The sequence below is a fragment of the Electrophorus electricus genome, chromosome 11 (genome assembly GCF_013358815.1).
Source record: "Electrophorus electricus isolate fEleEle1 chromosome 11, fEleEle1.pri, whole genome shotgun sequence".
NCBI classification, from domain to species: Eukaryota; Metazoa; Chordata; class Actinopteri; order Gymnotiformes; family Gymnotidae; genus Electrophorus; species Electrophorus electricus.
In genome coordinates this window covers 3,230,546-3,256,743 of record NC_049545.1, presented here as the reverse complement: position 1 = coordinate 3,256,743, position 26,198 = coordinate 3,230,546, and the positions used below count along the sequence as shown (strand labels likewise).

At 50.6% G+C, this 26,198-nt stretch overlaps 1 protein-coding gene across 4 annotated transcripts in view; it reads left to right on the top strand.

Moving 5' to 3' along the window:
* Nucleotides 1-26,198, top strand: part of ndst2a (N-deacetylase/N-sulfotransferase (heparan glucosaminyl) 2a) — an 80,251-nt gene that overhangs the window by 48,708 nt on the left and 5,345 nt on the right. For 2 of the 4 annotated variants that reach the window (XM_035531383.1, XM_035531384.1), the window contains 4 exons: nucleotides 5,286-5,380; nucleotides 19,660-21,189; nucleotides 25,300-25,387; nucleotides 25,498-25,652. In XM_035531383.1, the coding sequence (XP_035387276.1) occupies nucleotides 20,173-21,189; nucleotides 25,300-25,387; nucleotides 25,498-25,652 (1,260 nt within the window). In that variant the 5' untranslated portion in view covers nucleotides 5,286-5,380; nucleotides 19,660-20,172. Of the gene's footprint in view, nucleotides 1-665; nucleotides 714-5,285; nucleotides 5,381-19,659; nucleotides 21,190-25,299; nucleotides 25,388-25,497; nucleotides 25,653-26,198 lie in introns of those variants that run through there. The other 2 variants (XM_035531385.1, XM_035531386.1) reach the window with 2 other exon arrangements.

Genomic DNA, 26,198 nt, shown 5'->3' with positions numbered 1-26,198 from the left:
AGGCAATACTACCGTATTCATCTCTACACTTTATAGTGGTGAAAAGGACCTTCAAAAATATTCTTTTTAAAATCACAGGATTTGGAACTGGAGATGTTTTCTTGATAGAAATAAAATATGCGTTTTAAAAATTTTACGACACGCTTGCGTTTGAAGCATTTCAAGCACGTGTAAGTGTGTTCCAAACGCGTTACCAAACACTCCCAGTAATCTGACAGTCGGGTCATGTACATCATAAGCTGCTGGTAGCTTGCGACCAGGGTCCTGACTTCAGCAGTTGCACGCTGGGCTGCCTGTCCTGCTGTCTCCCGCACTGACTCAGGCCCTCGCTGCCTGCTCCCTCCCCACCCCCGTGCTGGCCGGGAAGTGCCTTTAGCAAGTGTTCATCTCAGCCAGACAAAGTTGGCTGTGTTCTCTCCGAATGGCTGTCAGATGCTTTGAGTCATTTCTGGCTATTTGCATTTGACGGCTGCGGTGGAAGTGTTTTTGCCTCGCGACGTTAGCATTTGTGGGTGGAAACCTAAACCCCACTGCACTGAGGCCCATGTAACAGCTGGAATAACTGTAATGGACAGAAGAGAAATTTCCTTCATTTCTGTCTTTATTCTCTCTTTCTCTCTCTCTCTCTCTCTCTCGCCACATCTGAACCCACGCCGTGAGCGCAGCAGCTGTGATGGTGTCCCGTAGGAGCTCGGCGCGGTGCACAGCGCGATGTGAGCGAGAGCATCCCAGCATCCCCGCTCCTCACGCCGAGCTTCCTTTACACACAGCATACACACTGTGTGTGTGTGTGTGTGTGTGTGTGTGTGTGTGTGTGTGTGTGTTTCGGGGGAAAAAGGTACACACACACACACACACACGCGCACACACACGCACAATCAATGAAGCGAGTAGTGTGCAGGGCTGAATGAATGGAGCTCTTAGCTGCTGGGCGGGAGGCCCCATTAGTCACTGCCTGCCTGTATCATTGTTGTTGCACTGGAGCTGTTCACACTCACAGCATTGTCGTCCCTCCATTTCTCCCTTTTAGTTTTTCTCCTCTCTGGAAATTAAAGCAGTGCCTGCATCACAAGTGATGAGCAAGTGCTTACGTCTCTAAAAATACCACAGCGCGTGCGCGTGCGTGCTCCAGCCCTGAAATGGTCGTTAAACGGAGTGTTCTAGACGACTGCGTGTGTTCTGCCTCGTACCTGAGGATCCGTCTTCCCGGGGTCGTAACATGCCGGCGAGCATTGATTCTGTGGGGCTTTAGAGAGCGTGAAATGTGGCGATGGGGTTGAAGGCACTCAAGTTAATGGAACGTTCTGGAAGGAAAGGGTGGGTTGATCGAGTCAATAAAGACACCCGGGTCGGAGGTCAGCCATTGTTATGGCTCTTTGATAGACTCCTCTGTCTAATCCTGCCCCGTTGTGCAGCTTGTGTGTACGAGCGTGTTGATCTCTGGTGGAGAGAACATTGCGGCACTAGGGCAGCTGTAGCGTTGGCCATCTTGTTCTTGAGTTGATGTCTCCTGATTTTAGAAGCTACGTTAACGCCTGCCTGTTCTTCACAGGACACACGGCGCTACTGTAACACCCCTGAGCTGGGCTTATAACACCTTGACCCGTGAAGCTCCGCGTGTACGTGCCTCTAGGAACTTGCTCTTTTACATGCCTGTGCTGTTTTGAGCAAGAGACCTGGGCACCTCTGGGTTAAGCTCATCGCTCCAGCCATCAGTGGCAGTGGTGTGAGGCAGAGGTCTCGGTCCTGGACACGGGACGCTCTGTCTCCGCCCTAGGCTACATCCTGCCATGAAGCTCTAACCCACAGCATGTTTGGCCTACAGTGTATGAAACAGTCGCCCTGAGCAGTTGTCCTGTAGTTTGACTAGACGGACGGACGGACGGACGGAGCCTCCGCTTAAGGGGAAAAGCCGAGAGTGGCTTTTATTTTCTCATCGCCCTGCCATTTTAAAATTTTCCTTTTAATGCTTTGCGGCCTTTATCTTTTCTAAAGTGCCATTTCCAGGAGTCTTTATTTTGTCTTGGCACCCTGATGCATTCACTTATATCTAAGCAGCGTCTCCGATAAAAAAAAAAAAAAAGAAAAAAAAAAGTGTTTTTTGTGAGTGAGCAGGGAAAAATCTTGGTCTCCTTCCATTACACTGAAGCTTCTAAACAACCTTTTTTTTGCCTTATTACTTTCAAGGCTATTACTGAGCTCAGTAAAATCTATTTGCAGATTCTTAGATGCCTGGCAGTTATCGGAGTACTGGAGGCTGCGTTCTCTCTGGCAGCAGGCGCGGGGGAAAAACCCGCCTCCCTCTTCCTTGTGGCCTGTCGGGCCTCACAAAGCTTGTGGTGGATCCGTTGTGATGTGACACTGCGGCGGGTCCATCCAGATCGCGTTTGCTCTTGGCGCTGCGTGAAGAACAGCCACACGCAGAAACCCCGTAGCCACGTGGGTGTGGTACGGTCCAGGGGGCAATGTGGGGCAGTAGATTCCCGCCAGAACGGACTTTGACCATCGTCCGCGGTCATTATCGCATCTCGATCCGTGAATGCTTGATTAGACTCGTGAAAGGCCTCTGATCGTCTGGCGTTGGGTGTGGGTGGCAACCCCCCTCCCCCCAACACACACACATTTTGTGAAGATCCGCCCCTTCCCTGTGTCTGATTTGATTAGCTCTGACCCTGATTTTCTTACCTTAACCGTCACTCCTAACCAACAAAGTCAATAAGTACTACTAGCCAATCGGGGGCGGAGTAGGGCTGGTTCTGGTCAATCGGGGGCGGAGTAGGGCTGGTTCTGGCCAATTGGAGGCGGAGTTGGGCTGCTTCTGGCCAATCGGAGGCAGAGTAGGGCTGGCAGAGGATATAAAAGGCTGTGTGTTGGTCAGCGTAGCTGGCTTTGCTAGGTCAGTAGTGCTCTTAAATTAGATAGACAGCTCTGTAGCTCCACCAAGGTAGTAGAAGAATGTGAGCATGTCAAATTGGGCTTGTATTGTGTTTGTGATGAACACCACAGACATAAACCTTGTTTTCGATAATAAAGCCTTGGGTGTGTATAAACTGAAACTGGGCCAACCCAACGTGGTCCGTGTGGGGGTTTCTGGTTGATGTGGCAGGTTTTCTCTCTCCACACACTCATCTCAACCTTTTCACCTTTTTTCCCATGTGTGTCCCTGGTTGTGTGGTGGTGGTGGTCTTCTCTACTCACTCCACTGTCATGCATGATGGGGGGGGGGGAAATGTCTCCTGTGTGTTACCTGTCTGTGGCCATGGTGACCCCTCTTTGTCTAATGCATGTGTGCTCTGTCATCTTGGAGCTGGTGTCACCCTCACCAGAAGTCCTGTGCCTGATGTCATGAGAATTGAATGAGAGAGTCCACTGGTAGATTTGAACGTTCATATGTTCTAGGTACCTCCATCATTCCGAATAAAGCCGGTCTGGATCGCATTGAAGCTGTAAACACTCGGGCCCTGGCATTTCCACCATGTCGGCCTAGTCTGGATAGCAGCCCAAGTCAGACTGTGCATGCAAATGTAATGAGAGTTCTGCATTGTGAGGCCCTCCCTGTCAGACTGCCACGCGCACGGACGCCACAGGCACACGGCGAGCTGCAGCCCGCGCCGAACCGGAGTCGTGCCCAGCCTCCTGGCTTCACATTTACATCTGCACGCGCGTTACAACAGGAGCGACAAATTACCACCGTCCTTCACAAGATCCCGCCTGTTAGGAGTTAGTCTGGCTGCAAATTTCCTGAGTCACTGAGTCACAAATGTGCTTATATAAATCAGAACAGTGTAATGAGTCTCAGCAGACCTCTAATGTGTGAACGCTTCTTTAGACACCGTTTTAGCGTTAAGTGGTTAATCTGTCCTTGCAGTTCACAGACAGAATAACAAGTAAGTTTCAGGGTTACATTTGTTATTAGTAATAGGGGTGTCATCCAAACCTCCTGTTAGTCATAGACTCGACCTGCGATTAAAATGAGAGGCAAAATAAATGTAAAAAAAACATATGCCGGCAGCTTACTGGGGGAACCATAGCTGTTACTGGGTCTCTGTACTGTGCTCGTGGGGGGGTGGGGGGTGGGTTGAGAGTTACTGGTCACACCACAGGAGAAGTCGGTCTCCCCGAGCACCACTAAACTTTAAAGCCTCATTCTGCATCATTGAGTACTACGGGCCTCTCCTGTGTCTATCCTGTCATATATTTGTTGTCTTCCATCATATCTTGTCCTCTGTCCCCCATTTGTCTCTAAATGGGAGATCTCTTGCTCCCATGCCAGATGCATGTTGGGTATTATGTAGATAATCACAATTTCTGAGAGAACTGGAACTGAGCTTCTCTTCTGTCCACACCTTTCTTCCACTGCAGTGCAAGACACGCACACGCGCATGATAACCTTGGTATCGATCAAACATTTTGATTTCAGTAGCTTTGCTGCCTCAGCATTGATTAGCTAGAGATAATGAATATTAATAATTAAGATAATTAAGATGCTCCCGTACTCTTTGCTCCACATTTCCCAGAATCCCACCGCACAAGCCTGAACTAGTGTGGTTCTCTTTGTCTGTTCCTTAAACTAGGCTGGAGAAGAGAATGTTAATGAATGCGCATTAAGCACTGTGCACAAAGCACCATACCTGCGAAACATTCATTCACGTTCATTTTCAGCTTGTTTCCTGTATCTTCTGTGTCTCGCGTTTCTCGGAGACACCGGGGTGTCCACGAGCGCTGGCTGGTTGTGTTGGAGCTGCTGTCTCCTTCAGTCACAAGCGCGGTGAGGAGTCGAGAGATTCGTCACAGCCATCTTTTTACCTTCACTTCTGAGTTCTGAGTAGAGTATATGCACCTCAGCACCAGCAGTGTGGCTGTGCCTTCTCTCCCGTCACCCCTTGGCCTGGGTCCTCGGTCCTGGGTCCTCGGTCCTGGACTTGTCTCCTGTCCCTGCTGGGCTCAGGGCACCTGTGTGAGCATGCATGGCGGAGAGAAAGAGTTTGTCTACCTCCGACACTGCAGAAAAGAGCGTGTGTGTGTTTGTGTGTGTGTGAGTGAGAGAGAGCTGGTTAGCTGTAGATACATATTACATGAACACAAAGTTCTCCACTCCTCTCTGCTGAAGTTATCTCTAGGTCAGAGGCTAGAGGAGAAGCCATCACTACTAGCAAACACACGCGTGCACACACACACCTCCCTCCTAAGTGAAGGGGAGAGCAAATATTGACTGTGGTGGGCCAGCTACACAGCGAGTCATCAGTCAGAGCCTAACCTCGCTGTCCTTTCTGTCTTCATTACAGAGAACTGGATTGATCTCCAGCGATCACATCCATCCAGAGAAACCAGCACGTTATCTGACAGGTGGACTGGAGGAGAGCATCTTCCTCAGCAGGAGGTGAGGCGCTCCTCTTCCTCTGTAGCATACGGCTTTACTGAATTGGAGCTTTTGTTTGCCGTCTGTCTCTCTCTGTATGTGTGGGGGGGACCTTATTGAGATTCCCCTGTATCTCTGTTCAGGTTCTGGCTGTAATGACAGAGCTGGTTGACCTACAGAATAAGTGCCTTTATCTCTCAGATCTGATTAATGCCATAATGGGGATTTTATTTTATGGCCAGTGACTTGCGAACTGAATGATATTTCTGTTGATGGGTTGAGGTATGTGTTTTGATCCATTGGGATTTGTTCTTTAATGTCCAGCTTGAACAGTCTACTCTGACCTGGACTTTGTCTTTTACGAGAGCAGTGTGAGAGACAGACAAACACAATGTCCACCTCTGTAGCTGAACTAGCTGACCCTCTGTGCTACCAAACACTCCTGTGTTGCAGTTGGCTAATTGGGCCATGTTGTTTATTTCTGAAATCCCTCTTCAGGAACTTGTAGTGTGTTTGTGCTTAGCTCGACTCACCCTGAGCATTACCAAACATTGCCCTTAACTTACCCCCCCCCAACACACACACACACACACACACACACACACACACACACACACACACACACACAGGGCTTGTCGCAACCTTTCCTTATTCCAGTCTTTGGTCCGTGTTTGTCAGCGTGCAGATCCTGACAGCGTCCCGCAGACAGTGATGGGACAGGCTGGGAGATAACGGCTATCTTGATTTGCTTGATTTGTGTGGCGTAAGGGCACATCACTCCAGTCTGGGCCTTCGAGCGCCCTGCTGTTCTCAGATCTGTGACTCCATTTTGCCCTCTGTTTCTGCCCGGACATCCGCACCAAGACTCGCTCACAGCCAATAAAACCCCTGATTTGTTTTGCTGCTTTTGGTCGCCCTGATAAATTGCGAGTTCCATCTCCCTCCAAACGATAAATCCGCAGCGCAGCAATAAAAATAGTGTCCGTGTAGCCTTCCAAAATAATGTATACGTGTACCCTCCTGAACAACAACAACAACAAAACAACAAGCTGCAGTGTGGAGCAGCGACCCATCTGTTTACATGCAGAACCGGAGCCAGCTGAATACGTATGGGGTCTGTGCCCTGGTGCGTGTGCATGCCATTTGTTTTGCAGCAGGTATCTGCAGCATATGTGATTTAGCATGCTGTCCTCAAACCCTCCGCCCACCCGGACTCTGAACACCTGTTTGTAAATCTGACTCACATGGTGCTTTTCTGAGACCGGATCTCAAACATGGGCCTGCATGTGAAGCCGAGGCCTCTGTGCTGAGCACTCTGACAGGGCGGGGGCGGGGCATGCAATGGGCGCGTGGTGTTAATTCTCACCTGGAGCTCCGTTAGCCCCTAGACCTCAGCGGAACAAAATGAACCCAGAACTGCTGAGTACAAGTCCATCAGGAATGTAATGGCTGCTGCCAAAATGACTGATGGCTCCGTCAGCCAATTGGAGAGCTGTCAGGTCTCTCACGCTGCCTCTGTCGTATTCTCTCACCCACCTCCACCTTAACACAAGTTGAATTGCATGAACACTGGTGGGCTGAGAGCTAGGTGGTGGTGGTGGTGGTGGTGTACTGTGGGAATGCCCCCTGGCAGTGTGAGGAGATCTTCACTCTGGTGTGCGGGTGGCATGGCCCATGGTGATGGGCAGAGGGAACATCGTTGGGAACATCTGGGACATTGTGCTGTGATGAAGGGCACCACCGCTGAATGGCACCATGAGTCACGTGGGGCAGTGAGAAGTGTTGGTCAAAACCTTTAACGTGTGTGTGTGTGATTGTTTGGCCACTACAGCTGCGTGATGCACGCCTGGTGTTTGTGTTGACATACTGTTGACAGATGTGCAAGTGGCTTGCTGTCTGTCTGCCTGTCCACATCCAAGTGCAGTGTTTTTACTGATGTTGGTACACTCTTCCCCCTGGTGTGTGTGCTCACTGTCCTTGCTACAGTGCACTATCAGCCCTGCCAGGAGGCGGAGTGTGTCCCTAAAACCAGCTCCACCCCCCCTTCATGCTCCAATTAAGCGAGTCCCCTACTGTTCCGTCCAGGCTCCTGACAGAGCAGCGTAGATGTTACTCACGTTAGAGAGAACATGAGGTGTACATGCTGAGATCCGTTACTCGGGGCACGCTGTGCTGTCTGCCGGTGGAGAACGGGGTGGGGGGGGCGCTAGCGGAATGTACCCTACTTTTAAAAACATATTGTCTCCTTTTCCATGTAGACCCCCTGCGTACAACGCGGCCTTCACTCAAACCTGGCATGCGCGTTCCTCATGAGGGTTTGTGTGCAGTCCTGCCCGCCCTGTGTGTGTGTGTGTGTGTGTGTGTGTGTGTGTGTGTGTGTGTGTGTGTGTGCGTGCGTGCACACGGGAGAGTTCGTGCTTGGTGGGACTTTTTGTGTGCTTGCTGCTCACTCTTGAAATGAATTGAGGAGGCAGGCAGGCAGAAGCAGGGGAGAAGAGAGGCCTTCCAGTGACCGACAGCCTGAAAAGATAGTTGGGGCAAAATTGAGCCAAAGAAATTTTAATTGGAGGAAAGAGGCATTCTTGTTTTGGCGGTGGGTGGGAGTGCCTCAACACAGGCCAAGAAGACAACAAAGAACTGACAGAAAACAAGGTTGTGTGGGGGTGTGTGCCTCTGCCTCTCTCACTGTGTGTGTGTTTGTGTGTACCTCTCTCTCTCTCTCTTTCTCTTTCTCAATTACTTCAGAAGTCATTCTTGGACGCGTCGAGACTCAGGTTTTTATAGAGACAGCTTTTTGCGCTGGCCTGGCCAGCTGTGACAGCGCCTCCCTGGGAGAGCCGTGAGTGAGGCAGTCGTGCGTGTGTGTGTGTGTGTGTGTGTGTGTGTGTGTGGGAGCGAGGCGTGGGAGGCGGCTGGACACACACCGCGTTTGACAGGAAAACTGGCTCCGTTGTTGGCTTGCTCACTGCTCTTGTGATTGCACCTCAGCATGCCTCATCTGCAGTCCCTGACCAATTAAAACGCCCCAAAGAGTCCCGCCACCAGTGCTATGGTGACAGGAGTCTGCACTGATTGGCCACTATGGCTTCTCTCTCTCTCTCTCTCTCTCTCTCTCGTTCGCTCGCTTTTGCCTGCCTCTTTTAGGTCTCATGCACTGTGCAGTCACGTTATCCAAGCCTTTTTCCTGCCCAAGCAATTGACCTTATGAGTGTATGTAGGCATAAATGAAAATGGAGTGGATACTAGCAGAAATGTATGCTTGTGTATCTCTCTCTTTTTTTTTTCTTTTTTTTTAAATGGTCATTTCTAAAGATATTTTGCGAAGTGGCCATGATAAACTTCCTCATTGTATGCATCTGGTGTTGCTATAAGGAATAACTCGGCTGTCCTTGTGCTGCCTGTTTGTTACACTTGCCTCCCCAGTCTAAAACTACGTGTACTGAATTCTTCCCGCCCAAACCCTGCTGTGGTTACAAGCTTGTATTTTGTTCTCCTTCTGTAATGTTAGTTTAGTTTCAGTGAACTACTTCTGTATGTAACTCATCTTGGACTTGAAGCTAAACTCCTTTTCTGCGTAACCTCACCCAAGCATCTCGCTTGTGAATTCTGAGATGGTCGTGCGCTTTATTTTTTTTTATTTTTATTTTATTTATTTAACGACTGCACACGGCTCTCGCACTAACGTTGGCTAGCTATATTCAACACAACATGGATTTAATCATCACCTTTGGGTACGAAGTCTTTTGAGTGAGATGGACCCAGCCAAAGTGCTGCATGCAGCCTCAGGGTCCATACTCCCACCTGCATAAATTGAACATGAGCGCTCACACACCGCTCCATGTCTTTGCGATCAAGAATGCATGTTGGCAACCTCGTAAATAATAATTGAGAATATAACCTATAAATAGAGAGACCAAAGGAAACTTGAGTCTTCTGAACATCTCTGCAGACTAATTCAAGTTCTGCGGTACGGCACGTCTTCTCACAGCTTTGTGTTGGTGTCATTAATTCACTAGAAGCAAAAAAAAAAACCAGGCAAACCAAACCAAGGCCTGTGCTTCCCCAAGGTGGTGTTTCCACGTGGAAGTGGAGCTCTGTCGGCCACAGAGCCTTGGGAGGTGCCAGGCTTTCTGAGAAGTTAAGAAAGTTCTTTCCTGAAACAGGGGAAAAAAGAAAGCCGAGGAAGACGGGAGACAGATGGGCTGGTGGGCTGAGGATCAGGCTTCCAGCGAGGGCTCGGAGCACACGGCTTTCCGCAACCACGTAGCTGTGATGCACTACGGAGCGCAGCGTGGATAAGGGAAAGCTTCGCTCAGAAGACGCTAACACAATTAGCAGTGAATCCAAATCCGTGGGCGCCGGTTTGTGTGAGTTTGTTTGCCTCTGCTGAAGTCACTTGCGTGCGAGTAATTTGTGTCTCGTGACATTTCACTCACCCTGGTGCAGGTAAAAGGTGGAACAGCAAAATCGGGACAGCGCGACACTGGGGGTGAGCGTACAACGGCCTCGTGCGTGGGCTGGTGGCGGACATCAGGCGGCAGTTGTTGTGGAGGTGTAGCGCCTGGCGCGTCCCCAGCACCCAGGGACGGGGTTGGCGTCGGCAGGGAGGGCAGACTGAGATTGACTGACTCATCTATGCGTCAGTCTGGCGTGAAAAACCAGCATGACGGCAGGCGTGCACACACGAAAGCTGTCCGACCCAGTGGCGCACACGGCCTTGAGAACTAGATAAGAAAGGTGGCAATTTCTCGAAATTACCAAGATATTTGGAATGCTGGAACAATTTAGGAATTGCCAACAAATGTACTGTTATAAAGTATTTATCTTGGTATTTATTATGGCATACCGCCCCTATAACTAAACAGAGATCCATGCAGGTGATGTTTATGCCTGCGCGTGCACACACACACACATTCAGGGGTCAGCTTGTAACTTTTAGAAAGACTAGTAGAGATGTTTACAGGAAGTAAAATATAAAAATCCCAGAACTGCAGAGGGGTCAGTAATCATCAAACATGCAGCAGGACCTACTTAACATTGGTAAACAGTGATCGTTAGAGACGTCTGTTCTTCAGACGAAGATAAATGCTCTGGGCTAGTCCCCGAGCAACCATATGGTCATTCCTCCCAGCAGTCCGCAAGGGTGCATGATGGGATCACTCCCTCCAGAGACGTTACCTCGGGACTAGTATGGCTGTGTATCTGGCAGTTAGTTTTTTGATACGTCGACTGAAACTGTTTGCACTCATTACGAAAGAGCTGACTAGTCTCTGTGGGTACTTCCAGCCGTTGGTCTCAGGTCAGTCTGCTGGCTTTTGTTCCATGCCATGACGCATCTCTGGAGTTCATGTTCTGCCCGTCTCAGGAAGTGGTCGTCGTGGGTGTTTTGGAGTCAAAAGTTTTATGTTGGTGAGTCTTCGCTGCAACAGTCGCGTAGACCAATTAGAGGCAAAGAGTTCTAGGACTGTAAGTGTGAAATGCCGTCTGCATGTGCCTCTGTGAACACGCTCCTCTTCACCCCGCCAGACATCCCTGGGGGAGGATGGGAGGTCCTGCTCTGCCTGCTGGGTGCCCTCTCTTTGGGTCGCTGTTTCTGGGTCACTTTCCATCTGGTGATGCGGTTGGACATGCTGGTTACTCAGAACACTTGCTCCCAGAAATGCAAACATACATGGATTATTCATTTATTTTTCATGTTGTTCCACAGCTTTTGGGTTTTTCAAGTTGAGGCGTAGTGCATCCATTAGCGAAGTCAGCATGATGCCAGGAACTGAGCAGAACAGAGAAGCCACTGGTTATGGTAATATCAGCAGGCCGATCAGGTCCTCAGAATAAGGTTGAGCTGTTAGTGGTGCATCTCCCCTCACGAGCACTCTTAAACCTGCCCCTCCACTGGGCTGGAGAGGCCCTGACGTCTTTGAGCTCAGGGTTACCTCATTAGAGGCTGTCAGAACAGAGGTGACTGCTCCAACCCCCCCCCCGTCTCTCTCTCTCTCTCTCTCTCTGCACGTTGTCTCATTCTCAGCTCTTTCTTATTGTAACGATCCTGCTATCTCAGCTGTCAGTCCTCTCTGGCTGAGAGCAGGTGTAGGCTGGGGCCTTTCTCTCTCACACACACACACACACACACACACAAACACAGGGGCCTTTGAACTCATAGCTGGCTGATGGTCTTAATGGCATGCTACAGGTCATGCTCATAATGAGGTCACCGCCATCAGATGCCAGACAGACAGGCACATTCTCTCACACACACTCTTACTCATTGGGTGGCCTGGTGCAGATGCTGGTCCTTCATTGTCTGAGCTTCGCTGTGCCGCGGGTGGGAGAGTCCTGCTCTAGGTAGATGAAGTTGAGGGGCCTTCTGGACGAGCCCCAGGCACATCGTTGCCCCCCTGTGCCCTCTCAGCTAGTTCTCGGGTTGCCTTCCCTCCTCCCTATTCCTGCGGGACGATTCCTGCCCCAGGCCCTCACTCCGAGGTTACTTGGACCGATTGCTGCGCCTTTGCTGACTGGTGCTGTACGGAGGGATCCAGGCTGCAGCAGATCCATCATGGTGGCTGCGTGTCACTGCGTGCGTCACCACAGCCTGGCGGCCTGATGAAGGACCATCTTTAAACATTAAATATTTATTCAGCTTTAATGAGGGGAAATTACGGACCGATATCTCATCGTGAGTCCGCTGATGGAGGACCTCCACTTCTCTCTCTCTCTGCCTCGCTTTTCTTTCCAGTAAAGTTTTGGATGTCCTCTGTTGTCCTCCACTTTATCTGCTTCTCTCCAAGCTCGCAGCCGCTCGGTTTTGACCCTTGAGCTTTGCTCTGGACAGACAGTTGCTTCCTATGGTTTCTTGCGCTGTGGCTTAGTATGTGGGGGAATATAGAACAGCAGACTTAATCCTCCAGCTCTAACTGGGTAGTGTTTAGGGCCGGTACTGGGAAGCATCTATGGTCTTTGGAGCCCTCTACAGCCTGTGTTGCCCACTCATGTTTCAAAGACACTGTGACGTTATGAAATCTTAAACACGGTCCGTGTTGCGGAGTCCATGCCAAGTCATCATATATGCATGTCCTGTCGTTAGGTGTTCTGAGTTGGTACTTCCCTCTGTTACATCTGTGGTGGTTTTTCTTGCCCAGGGTGGGCCTCAAGCGAGAACCCCACCCCCCACCCCTGGGCATGCAGACATGGCCTTTCTTATGGAGTCTGTCAGATTTCGAGGAGTTTTGCTCTCCAATTCCTGCCCTGTAATCCCAGAGCTAAGAAAGTCTCCAGTCTTGCAGCCTCTCCCGCTGCTGAACTTCACTGAGCCTTGAGAAGGGAACCGAGCCCCTCACTCTGGTAATAAAAGTCCCATCAGAGGTTTACTGGCTTCACGCTGCAGTCACAGTGGTCATGTATGGATTTTGCATGTCATGGTGTGCGAGATGCAGATGAGTTCCTGACCAAATTCCATTTCCCGTTTTGGATTCTTGTCTGCGGTGACTGAAGCCAGCATTCACTCTCTTTAGCTGCAGTGTGTTTATGCAGAACTCTTAAAAACGAGAACCTGTCGTTTCACCAGCGTTGGTGGAGCAGTCCTTTGTTCTGGAGCAGATGAGGAAAGATCAACACGAGACGAGCGCTGCATTTGGAATCTTCTGGATCTGCAGTGCAGTCGGAGAATCACTGAATTGGCACATGGATAGAAAATCGTGACCCCACACAAGTTTAGCTATCAAGAAAATAAAACGAAATGGGAACTAAGCTTCTTGTGCCAACAGATGGTGAAAAACAGACTGCAATGGAGGGGTGTGTGTCTGTCCTCTCTCTCTCTCTCTCTCTCTCTCTGTGTCTGTCAGTTATATGAATTCTTTTGCTACAACATTTTTATCACATTAAACATGGTGTTCTGAGGATCTACCGGGGTTTTTTTTTTTAATGTATTTAGAGGTGTGGGCATGTATATGCAGGTTTTGTGTTCCTACTGCACACCACAGCCACTGAGAACACCCCCCCCATCTCTGTCTCTCCCTCTCTCTCTCTCTCTCTCCCTCTCTCTCTCTCTCTCTCTCATTAGATGGGGTGGTTAAAGCGTGGTATCTCCGGTGAATAAATGGCCTGTGGGAAACAGTGGGGGATGGCGGCTGGAATTCGCTGGCCAGTGCGCGAGTGCGGCTGTTTGGGTAGTGAGGCCATGACCCCGGCTGGAGGGGAGAACGCTTCTCCTCACGTTGCTCCTCCTCCTCTTTGTTTTGTGGTTGAAGGAGCAGTCGTAGCAGTCGGCCCTCTCTGGCTCCGAGGCTGGGGGTGAGGACGCGTCTCTGCAGTACGGTACCCTACACCTTTTAGAAGAGTTTTCCTCGCGTTTGTTTGGATGAATTAACATGCAAATTGAAATGTGTTTGAGCACACAGAGGCGTGGACTCCCCGTTGAAGCGTGCGTTATTCATAGCACTTCTTGGCCTCTTACACTTTTTTTTTTTTTTTTTTTTTTTTTTCTTCTCTTTTTTTTGGACGATTTGTGTTCAACACCGCAGAACCCACGATAACAGCGTCAGCTATTGTTGTTGTCCTTCCAGACGCACAACCTTGGCTAAGCTTCTGGTTTTGAGTTTTGCGTTCTGAGCTTGTCCAGAGCTCTGATGTGAGGCTCGCTGACAGACTGCGTGTTTGGGCACGTGCTGGAGGGGGCCGCTCTGTGTTCCTGCCACACCTGCGGCCGCTTGCACCTGGGCGAGGGGTGCCTTGCTGTAACTCTGCTCTCTTTCTACGTCTCTGGAGTCCTCTCCGTTTCTCTCTGGCCAGTTCATACAGTTACAAATGGCTGTTAACACAAGAACAGCTGAGTGCAACGTCAGTTACTCCCAGGAGAGACTGTGATATCATGTTGTTTAGTATTTCTGAGATTTAATATTCTCAGCGTATGAGGGGTGTGTGTGTGTGTGTGTGTGTGTGTGTGTGTGTGTGTGTGTGTGTGTGTGTGTGTGTGTGTGTGTGTGTAATTATTTATATATATTCCCCCCCCCTCCCCTCATTACAAAGTAAATGCTAGATGCAGATGTTGTGCTGCTGAATACATTGCAAGCTAATTAATTGCATTGTTAAACTAAATTGCAGATTTTTTTGGTCTACACATAATGGAAAATTTCCCTCTCCTGTATTACCAAATACGTCGGGAACCACAGCCCTTGTGTTGCGCGGCAGTTAGCTTAGAAAAGTATAGATTTTCTAATTTTTAGCTCAGTAAATTTCCGTGTTGCTCTTTCTTCCAGTGCACACGTCCTCCCAGGAACTCGCTCCAGAATGGGCCTGTGTGCCCTTCCCCCAAGCCCATGACTCCAGTCTGTAAGAGGCTGATCTGGGAACCTGGGAAAATATGTGTAGAAGTGTGTTTAGCTGAGCACCCATCATCTAGAGACCTACCATCATTCACATCTCCAGCCTCACAGCCCTTGGGAAAAGATTGCAATTTTTGCCGTTCTTTCTGATGTCCGTAAGCACCAAACACTTTGTTGGGTGCAAGTCGTGGTGCCGAACACTTTGTTGGGCATTACCTGAATCGGGATCTTTCTGAGCTTGCTGAGTAGTCCTGTGCAGTGGTTAAGCTGGTTTGGACCATGTCTGTTGCTCTGTTTCTGTGTAGTTTTGGGATACCTTACGTCAATGTTCTTTTGGGGAATGTTGTCAGAAGTGGCAGTGTGGATGTTGTGTTGCATCTCTCAGCTTCACTGAGGTTTTAAATCACGGTTACAAACATTCAGTTGAAAATGTTCTTAAACTGCCTGGAAATCATTCCGCCCTCAGGCAGTAATCACCATTATTCTGCCCAGCTTCACAGCGGGCCCCAGGCTGTAGAGTTACTGTATGTTTTGTTCTTATCCGTTTTGTTCTCTCCAAAGGCGTTTTATGCGTTTACTAAAAAGTTGCCGTTTTTTTTCCCCCATCGTCCGGTAGCACATGTAGCGCCGTGAGACATCGCTGCAGCCATTAGCGTGGTGTGGTGTGTATGTCCTGATCGTCGCCGAATGTCCACGTCTAGAGAGTAGCGACGCACGGCTGTTTCTTCAGCCTCAAAGAGACTACTTTTTTTTTTTTTCTGACACCATGGTTAGGGTGACTGCTGTAGTCAACCTTTTGGCAAAAAAAAAAAGTGCCAAACAATGTTAGAGCACTTTGTTCCAGATGTCCCTTTTGGAACTATTCCTGTTTTCAGAATGTAGTCAGTCATATTCAGTCAACTTTGTCTAGTAACAGATTAAGTGAGACTTGCTAAAGTGTTTTTACCTTGTTAACACCTTTTTAACTTTAACCTTTTCCTGTGTGGTTACCCGTTCCCGTAGTGGTTAACCTTAGCCGTTCAGAGCACTAGAAGCATTTTTGCAGTGTTGCTTTCCTGTTTCCTATTTCTCCGTAAAGCAAATTAGACGTTAGAAAAATACTTTGACTCTTTTTTTTTTTTTGTAATCTCCATGCTGGTTAATAAGTGCATTACCAATAGCCCACATTCCTTGGGGTTATTTTCTGTATAATAAAATGGAGACGTTCATATATCGCAGGTTTTGAGGCCTTTCAGAGCTCAGCTGTGCTACAGAATAGAGCCTAGATAATGGTGTCCAGCTGTTCCGAGATCAGCTGGATCAGATTGAGGAAACGGATTATGTGGAATACGAGACAGTCCCTGTCCCATGAGTTCTGGTGTGTGGGTGGGTGTGGGTGTGAGAGAGAGATATGCATGTAATTATATATTAGTGTGTGTGTGTTTTTCTGCCTTCATATGATGTATATTGCTGTAGTGCACAACCCTGTGAGGAGAGCATGTGTGTAGGGTTAACGGTAAGAGATGTCCACAGGTGCTTCCTCCACTGAGTGACCCAGTACTGTGGGTCCTGTGTCTGCCATATGTGATGAAATTGATTTTAGTACTCCACCCATGTCTGGGACTGGAGGTTTGGGCTTTTGTAGGCCCACTTTTGCACCTACGCCTCCCTCGCAGTCATTAGCACCGTTCTGTACAGCTGAGCGGATTCGGGTGTCACGGGACACAGAGGGGAGACTTTCAGTTTTGCCTCTAATTACTCTAATAAATCTTCATGTTGACGCCCTTTACTTTTGCATGCACGTAGGCCCGGACGTCGGCGGCTTTCTAACACAACCTTGGTTAACGCAACCCAGCACTATGGGAGCAGCGTCCCCGTCGGAGAACGGGAGGCGCCTGGCAGGGAGGGACCGTGGGAACGTGGCCGAGGAGCCCAGCCCTCTTCAGCAAGCGCACGTGTAGAACGGAATAGCCGCACGGTTCATCCAGGAAGCAAATGTCATTTTAGAAGACGCCAGGCATGCCTGCTCTCCTCCTGCGCCCACCTGCTGTTAATGTCCAGGCCAGCCTAACCCATCTGTCCACACGAGGGGGCGGGCAGCCTGCAGGGTCAGACGGTGTCTGTGTGCGGGGGTGTGGGGGAGGTATTTGTGTACAAGCTTGTATCTCACCCGTTTGCTTCCACTCTATGATGCACTGGCGTTCCTAGCCGATGGTAGTCTGCTTGTTTTCTTCTCAGCAGGGCAGAAGTGCGACAGGGCAGTACGAAGCGGGGATGTGGGTGTGGTTAAGCACCGCGGCCACGCCCTTGCCATGCTCTGACAGTCCCCTAAACGCTCTCCCAACTGCCTGTCATCTCTAGTTTAGAACTGCGCGAGGCAGTGCTGTGTGGGCAGCTGGTGTCCTCATGAAGGCTTTTTGCATCGTGGTGGGTTGGACGGTGACTGTCTGCTTGAATTTGGCTTGACTGATTTGTTTTTGTGTTTAGTCGACTTCTGTGTGAGGCTGATATGCCCAATCCCCCACTCCCTTCTCACAGGACACACATACAGCGTTAGACACTTGGATTCCAGTGAGGCTGGAAATTTGTCTCTAAATCTTCAAGCTATGACACACACACACGCTCACACACCTGCCGCAGAAACCAGGCTTGTTATTTCTCAGTATTTCTTGTTTATACCCCCCTGTTCCTATTCTCTTCGTTCTTTTTTTTCCCCCCTCTGTCTCGCGCTCCTCTCCATCTCTCATTTCCGCTCTTGGTCGAGTACAGCCGCTTTACAAACACGTTTGTTTATGCCGTGCTGCCGCATAACAAGCAGAAGATATGCACAGCCCCGCTGATCATATCCTGCTCCAGTTCCTATCCTAAATAAATCGGGACGAGGGTAACCTGGGGCCGTGCTGTCTTTGGAGGAGGGGGGGCTGTTGAAATTACAAACTCCTTAATGGAGATAACAGCCTAAGAGTGAACTCTCAGACAGAAAATAGCCTAAGGGTGTCCCTTCAGACAGATAAAATCCTAATATGGCACGTTTCGACCAGAATAACTCTCAAACTGGTTGCGTTCTTGAATGAGATCCCTTCAAGATTTATAGAACTTTGCTCTTCCGAGAACCGGCCCACGTTGGCACCAGATTAGTAACCAAGCGTACGGCGTTATTGGAGGGCCTAAACTGCATTCCCAACGGGACTAAACTGTAGTGCCAAGGAGGTGGAGTGTGTATGTTACCAGTGAGCAGTTCTGCTGTTGCTCCAGGTGTGTTGTTTTTATCCGAAAGGCAGGTATAGATCAACTATTGGTAATAAGGATCAACTATTGATAATAAGGATCAATTCTGTTTGTCACAGGCCAGTAATGTGCAGGACAAAAGGACAAAGCAAACAAGAGTCTCCAACTGAAGCATTTAATGAAACAAAGGAAATGCTAAATAATTATATAACATTTATTACAAATAATAAACAATTAGTATAATTATAACAACATTAAATAGTCGTGGAAATATAACCCTACATATAGGCTAATGGTCAAAGTACTGTCACAGTTGGCACTGTGCTACACCTGCTGTAGCCCCTGTTCTCAGCCCGTTAATATCTTGCGTGACCTCTCAGACAGATAGTAGCCCAAGAGTGACCTCTCAGACAGATAGTAGCCCAAGAGTGACCTCTCAGACAGATGCTCTTGCTTTCTCTCATTTTTCTCAGTCATTTTCTCTCCCTCTCGTTTTTTGCTCTCACACAAGCTCCAGTGAGCTCCAAAATTCACTACCAGTCTGATGTTTGATTTCTGCTTCACGGCGTACAATAAGAGAGTGGAAAAGCCAAAAAAAAAACAAAACAAAAGGGTGAGGTTCTGAAGACCTCCTCATAGTATATTACAGGAAAGTGTGGTCAGTGAGGTGAGCCTTTTCTCAGGCTAATAATAGTCCAGCTTCTAGCTTCAGGATGCACACTCCCCTCAGCCAGGCTAGGGACTTGATAAATTGCTGCTCCAGAAGACCCCCATCTCTGCCCCTCAAACTCCCCCCCCCCCCCCCCCCCCCCCACGTTTGCCTCTCATCCCCTCCTCCATCGTTTCCACCCCCCCTCCACCTTTGCAGCTTTCTTCAGTTTGTGAAGGTGCCTTTGTGTTTGCGCTTCGGCATGAAAAGTGATCCTTTAAGTGGCGGAGCTGCAGCCAGGCCGGAGCGTGCCTGCCCTACATCATCTCAGAGCTTCATGGGCAGCTGTAGGGCTCGCGGTGGAGGAGTGGGTGGGGGCGTAACCGTGCCTGGCCGCTGCCGCCTTACTCCACCCGCACTCCCTTGTATGGCGGCCACTGTGCCGGGGACATTTCCCAGTTGTGTGTGTCTCACAGCATTGGGTTACCAGGGTGCGGTGTCCGTGCCGGGGTGGGGGCGTGACCTCTTCCGCGCCCCTCCCCCCACAACACCTACCTGTAATGCTATCTTTCAGCTGGGAGGGAGGCGTGGATGTTATGGGGGGGGCTATTTTCGGAGCCATGAGAAAGCTGTCTGGACCCAATGAGGGGCATGGTGGCCCGTGTCGGGAGGGCCAGTATGGGGCAAATCACATGGCCCAGGGGAAGAATCTGAGGTCACATCACACGTATCCCCTTATGGCTGTGCGTTGACGCAGGCTTGTTTTCCAGATGGCATCACACTTAGGCCGGCGTCTCCAGGCCCTCCGGTCGAACCCTCCAACAGTCTGAGCTTTTCCTTTGTTTTTAATAGTTTACTCCCATTTCTTTTGTATTCGTCGGCATTTATTTTCTACACGTTCCACTGTACTGACGCACAAAATGAGCGGGTGACTTGGCAATGTATTATATTTCAAGTTTACCTTTATTTCAAGTTTGTATCCCCCAGCAGACACTCACTCTCTGTCTCTTGCGCTCTCTCTCTCTCTCTCGCGCTCTCTTGCGCTCTCTCTCTCTCTCTCTCTCTCTCTCTCTCTCTCTCTCTCTCTCTCTCTCTCTCTCTCTCTCTCTCTCTCTCCTTCCCCCCAGGCTTAATCTGGTCTTCTCTATTCTTCGGGGGAATGGGCATGCTTGGCGCCTGCGGGGGGCGCCGTTCACCCTCCTACCCGTGTGCCGCACACACCGTGGCCAGCCTCTGCTGAGGGAGCAGGTCATAGAGACGGCGGAGGAGGAGTGAGCGTGAGAGGGAGTCCAGCCAACACTCCCGAGGCGAGGCGAGGACTGGGCTGCCGCGGAGCAAGCCCGGAAAGGAACGGTCCGGGCGTGCCGCTCAGGTAGCCGGCCGTCGCTGGAGGCTAGCGCGTTGACTCCAGTCGGACAGGGGTGGCGTTCACTGCAGACAGCACGTCATGGGCTATGGGGGCCATGGTGACTTAGCGTAAATGGCTCCCTGTCGCCCGGCGCCTGTGCCAGTGTGTGCTGCTCGACCCTCCTCCTCCTCCTCCTCCTCTTCCTCTTCCTCGTCCTTCCTCCCGCCCCACGGCTCGTCCTCGTCGCGGTCTGGCCGCGAGGCTGGCCTGCCCCCGCTCTCTCCTCGCGGCCATGGGGTTGTGGAAGCTCTTGCGGGGCGTCCGGCAGCTGGAGCTCCACCGTCTCATCCTGGTACTCATCGTCTTCTGCCTTCTCTCCATGGCCTTCCTGGCTTACTACGTCAGCAACAGCCCCAAGATAAAGGAGGCCCCGCCTCTTCCCTTCAGTGACTGTGGCGGTGTGGTGGCTGGGGATGGGCCCCAGCGGGGGCCCCTCTACCTGACGCCCCTCGCCGGGCGCCAGCGCGCGGTCAAGGCGGTGGACAACTCGCGCACGGAGCCCGTGGTGCTGGTGTTCGTGGAGAGCATCTACTCACAGCTGGGCCAGGAGATCGTGGCCATCCTGGAGTCCAGCCGCTTCCGTTACCACACGGAGATCGCACCCAGCAAGGGCGACATGCCCACGCTGATGGAGCGTGACCGCGGACGCTACGCCCTGGTCATCTACGAGAACGTGCTGAAGTACGTCAACCTGGACGCCTGGAACCGCGACCTGCTGGACAAGTACTGCTCGGAGTTCGGCGTGGGCGTCGTCGGCTTCTTTAAGGCCAACGAGAACTCGCTGCTGAGCGCACAGCTCAAGGGCTTTCCGCTCTTCCTCCACTCCAACCTCGGCCTCCGCGACTACCGCATCAACCCCGCCGCGCCGCTGCTCTACGTCACCAGGCCTAACGAGGTGGAGCAGGGCCCGCTGCCCGGCAACGACTGGACCGTCTTTCAGTCCAACCACAGCACCTACGAGCCCGTGCTGCTCGCCAGCACCAAGTCGTCAGAGGCGCTGGCCCACCTGGGCCCTCGCCGGGCACTGCACGCCACCGTGGTGCAGGACCTGGGTCTTCACGACGGCATCCAGAGGGTCCTGTTCGGAAACAACCTGTCCTTCTGGCTGCACAAGCTGATCTTTGTAGACGCCGTGGCCTACCTGACGGCCAGGAGGCTCTGCCTGTCTCTGGAGAGACACACCCTCGTGGACGTGGACGACATCTTCGTGGGCAAGGAAGGAACACGCATGAAGGTGTCCGACGTGAAGGTCAGTGTCCGCGTACTTTTTATTACTTCTGAATGCGTTCGGTTGGGAGCGTTTGTGTCTGTATGCAAATGGTTTTCTCTGTCAGTGATGATAACTTTTCCTCCCCCTCCTGAATTGTTCTCTTGCCCGGAGGTCCCAGAACGATAATTTAACCACACGAGACACACCTCTCGCCCCTTGGCATGGCTTTAAATTAAAAATAATGCGGGTGGGCGCTTGGGGGGCAGACGTCTTTCACTCAGAGAGGCAGAATGTGGCTGACTGGAAAGGGCTGCGCGGCGCACACTTGTAATGATTGCGCTTGTTACAGCGTGTCACTGAGATAATGGGCTCATTTGGACGAGGTGCTTATTAACCTGCTGTTTGCTGCTGACTCGCACTCGCAAAGGGCACTTGCACTCGCAGAAATCCCCAGGACCGACGCTGTCTTATTTTCAGCCATTCACAAAAACGCACAAAAATGCAAACCGCATCCCTGTCTTAAAAAAACCAAATAAAGTACAAACGCTCGAGGGTTCTGTTGACTTTTGCCAGCCTGTGACCGAGCCTGTTTTTATGCTAAGAGATCTTGTCTATAAGTCTTGCTCTCCCTGAGCCGAATCAACCCAGATTGATACCTATTAATGACTAATAACAGGATAAGCGATCGGGCTTGTGCGCGAGGGCGTAGCAGGAGAGGCGTTGCAGGTTCAGCGGCTCGCGCCAGCTTCCTTAGCCCGGACGTCGGCTCGGTTCAACGGGCTTGGCACCGCCGGCACGGCGCATACACTGGGGACGTGGGGGCCGGAGAAACAAAACTGCCAAAGTAATGCGGGCGCAGGGGATGCTGAGGTGGGAGGGAGCCTGCCGCAAAACTGTGGCAGAGGTTCCTGCTTATTACGCTAGTGGGCGTTAATTGATGTTGGCACTGGTGCAATTTATACATCTCAGTCTGCTGCAAATGTCAGATCGATACGGTTTGTGGACGAGGCTGTCCGGCCGCGCTCGGGGCCGTGAGCGTTGGAGCAGCAGGCGGTGTTCGCTCCAATCTCCGCGACGGGGGCATCTGCACTCGGATGTTTAATATTCTAATATCATTGACCGTTTTTTCCTCACGCGCGCTAAGATATTGCTTTTTCTGTTTAGGTTAAGAATGTGTGTGTGAAGGGTATTTGCAGCCTCAGTGTCTGCTGAGGAATTGAGGCTCATTGCTACAAATGACAGACACACACACGCACGTGCGCGCGCGTGTGCACACATACATTAAACTCACACACACATACACGTGCACACATGCGCGCGCGCGCGTGCGCACACACACAACCACCTCCTGTTTTAATAACGGAAAGCGCGTGATATATAAGTGGTGATGAGGAAGTGTGTCAGGACGCGATCCATGCGTCCTGCTGTGTGCAAAGAGCTTGCAAATATAGTCTGTCTGTATCAGAGCCTCCGGTCAACATGTTGTCTTCATCTCTTTGGTACTGTGTCTAAAAGAAGCTGCTGAATCTGACACGCACGTATGAGTGTAAACTCCCTGCTGAGTGTACGGTGAAGCAGACGAGAAGTGAAACTCAAGTTTGTGAAACTGGTTTCTGGTTTCTGTGGAACTGCTCTCCAGCCCTTACTGCACCTCCTGAGCGTTGGGATGAGCGTGAGCCTAACGACCTTTGACAGGCGACTCGTGTCACTACTGTGCATGCCACATCGCATCAAGGCCGCCACCAGGAGGCGAGGTGGCCGTGAGCCTCTGCTGGTACTGGGAGGGGGAAGGAGGCTAATTCAGGCGTGAGTGACTTGCCCTTGAGCGTAATTAGCGTTTGTCAGGGCAGCGAAAGAAGAGGTGAGGAGAAAAGGCTTTACACCTGTTTCCCCCCCCAATCCCTGTTCGATTTCATTAAAGCGCAATCCTTCTGGCTGGCGTGATGGTGGGGGAGAACCGCCCTTGACGTGGGTGAGCCGGCGTAATTGCTCTTAAGGTCACACTGCTCCCGGCCAGCCTGTGTAATGGTCCTCCCCTCCCGGCGCCGAGTTCCACCCACTCTCTCGCACGCGCCTCCAACGCGCTTACCGGCCGAGTGGCTTCTTCGTGTCGTGACGTCCCCTCCGTCTCCTCCCAGACAAAAAGCAGTTGATTCATTGTGTTGGTTCCAGCTGCCGTAAGGGAGTTCAGCTTGCGCGTGCGACCTGTGTGAGGAGAGACACCTGGGCCCCGCAGAGCCGCTGATGTCACCTGTGCTCCGCTCTGTAGAGACGAGGGCCCGTTAGTCACGAGAGGGATAATGGTTTCCTCATAGCTTCTCCTCAGCAGGCTGAGACGTTTGCCCTGGAGGCGGGGGTTGGCTTAGGCTGCCTGGAGTTGATATTTGTTATATTTTTGCAGCGTAATGCATCTGGGGGGGGAAGCCAATTTTCTTCAATTACCGCTGCCCTTCTCTGGCTATCCTGTTTGGCAGGGTAAAATGGGTCGTCTTAACGGAGATCTGGGATCAGCTCGCCTAAATCCTGAACTAAAACAGGTGGGAAAACGGTATATGCTTTCAACCAATCTTTTCCCAGCGCCACTCTGCCCCTCCGCGGCCTGTCTGGGACATATCCTTTCTTGTTGGTTTTCTGTCAGTCAGCAGAGAGGAGCCCATGGCCAGTCCTCAGGGACCCTCAACCAGAGCACGTTTCTGTGTCTGAGTGTCATGCTGGGTCACGCACACGCTCCCTGTGTCTTTGGGTACAGAGCTGAGCTGTGAACCAGACTGAGGGCCTGACCTAAATGGCCGGCTATTCCAAGAACAGGGAGGGGGAGCAGTTAGCCGTGCTAACTATCTGCGACCACATTAGCATTTCTCTGACCTAATTGGGCCCTGCTCAGCTTGGTAATGCCCTCTAGAGTCCCGACTTCATGAAGGAACAAGACGGCGTTTTGGTGTCTGCCACCATCTGGCCGTTCTGTCGGAGTATAACAATTTGGGAAAGACCGGTCGTCTTCTGTGCTGATTTTGCTCCTGTGTCTATGGAGACGGATGAGGTTGCTATGGTGACAGAGGCCGGGCTCGGACCTCTGGCCCTTGGGTCCGGGAGCTCTATTGACTGGCCCTCCCTTGCTCTCTGTCCACTGTTGTTTCCATCTCCTCTTCCTCACCTCACCGCACTTGCGCAGAATTTTGCTGATACGCCGCGAGTTTTTGTTTGTGCTGGATTTTAGCTTATTTAAGACATGGCACTTCTGAAAGGAACCATTTTCGGTTACTATTGCTTTAGCTGTTTAAGGGGCAACAGGCGAATTAATATCCAGCCTGAGTTCATGACACGGGATCAAAGCCTTAAATTCAATTCAGCGATAAAGTTGCGCTAAACGTGCAACGTGTGTCCACGCGCAAGTGTCAGAAGAATCTGTCGGCTGTGGTCTGTTTGTCCAGCGCTCAGTGGCTTTGACCATACCCAACACGAAGTGGAGCATCGCACACGGACACACACGCTCAAGGACACGGGGCCTCTCATCCTGCTATGCCCCCCCACCCACCGTTCCCTCCCCCGCGGGGTGATTTGTGAGGCCGTGGTAGCCGTTGCCTCGCCCGTGCGCGTGATTTGTGGCGGAGCTGCAGGTATCTCTCCCGTCCGTCTGATCCCTGCCACCGCGCTGCTGTTGTTCACTTATCATCTCACGTTCAGCGGGGCAGGAGCGTTTCGTACGTTAAGCCTCACAGCCTGATTGTTTGTGCAGCAATTGCCACTTAGGAAATATTTGTCATTTTTGTTTCTAGCTGTCGCAAAGATCGATGCAGGATTGTAGCTTTGGTCGGTATGTCTCCGGACCGGCTGCCTGTGGGCCGCGGAGATATGAATGTAAATCTACACTCTGGATCTGCCCAACGTGCCGAAATCCCTAGCGTCTAACTGAAGCTTCCTCAGCTCCACAGTGCCCTCTGTTGATGACGTCTCTTAATGCACTTACACATGATGTGGGTTTTTTTTTTTTTTTACTTACTTCAGAAAATCACGACTCCAGTTAAACCAGCTGTTGAAGGAAGTGTTGATGTGACCTTATGGGAACCGTGCTGAAGTCACATTTTTATGTCCTGCATACGAACTCGTAACAGTTTATGAACCTCCCATTGTTTTGGGTTTTTTTTTTAGGCTCTGCTCAACACACAAAACAAACTGCGAACGCTAGTCCCAAACTTTACCTTCAACCTTGGCTTCTCCGGAAAGTTCTACCATGCAGGTAAGAAAGCACCTGTTGATTCCCCATACCACATTCTTCTTGGAATACACTTTGGCTCACACTAAATCTTGACCTCTGTGTGGGCGTGTGGTGGGTGTGTGTGGGTGCAGGCACTGAGGAGGAGGATGAAGGTGATGACATGCTCCTCCAACATAAGGAGGAGTTCTGGTGGTTCCCCCACATGTGGAGTCACATGCAGCCGCACCTGTTCCACAACGTCAGCGTGCTGTCTGAACAGATGAGGCTGAACAAGCTCTTTGCACAGGTCAGTGTCGGTGTGGGACCGCAACCTTGTGGGGGGTGACGGTTCAGGACAGAACAATAATAAGAATTGTATAAAATTGTATAAAAAAAAAACAATAATACAGACAGCAGTTAAGAATCTTGTTGACTAAATCTGGAGAACATGGTTGATTATTCAGCCCTAATGGACATGGAAGTCTGAGAAAAATCTTCTGAAGGTTGGAGTTGAGTGTGGTGTGTGTTGTTCATGCCTTTCTTTTATTATTTTGCTCAGATGGATTGTGAGGGTGTCGTGTCCATCAGAACTACTGATATTTATGGCAGTTTGACCAACTAAACACACAATAATACATAATGAATTACTATAGCACAGAGACTATAATTCATCTTAATTCTACAGACAGAAGCCGCTCTAAGCTCATTTAAGACTACACTACTCTGGGATGTTGCAAGGATGCCTATAAACGTTTTATTTTCGTATTTCACCTCATTATTGCCCTTACTGTAGTTGCTGCCTTAGCTTCTTTTGGTTGAGTCTGAACGTGTCTGAATTCAGATCAATGGAGAC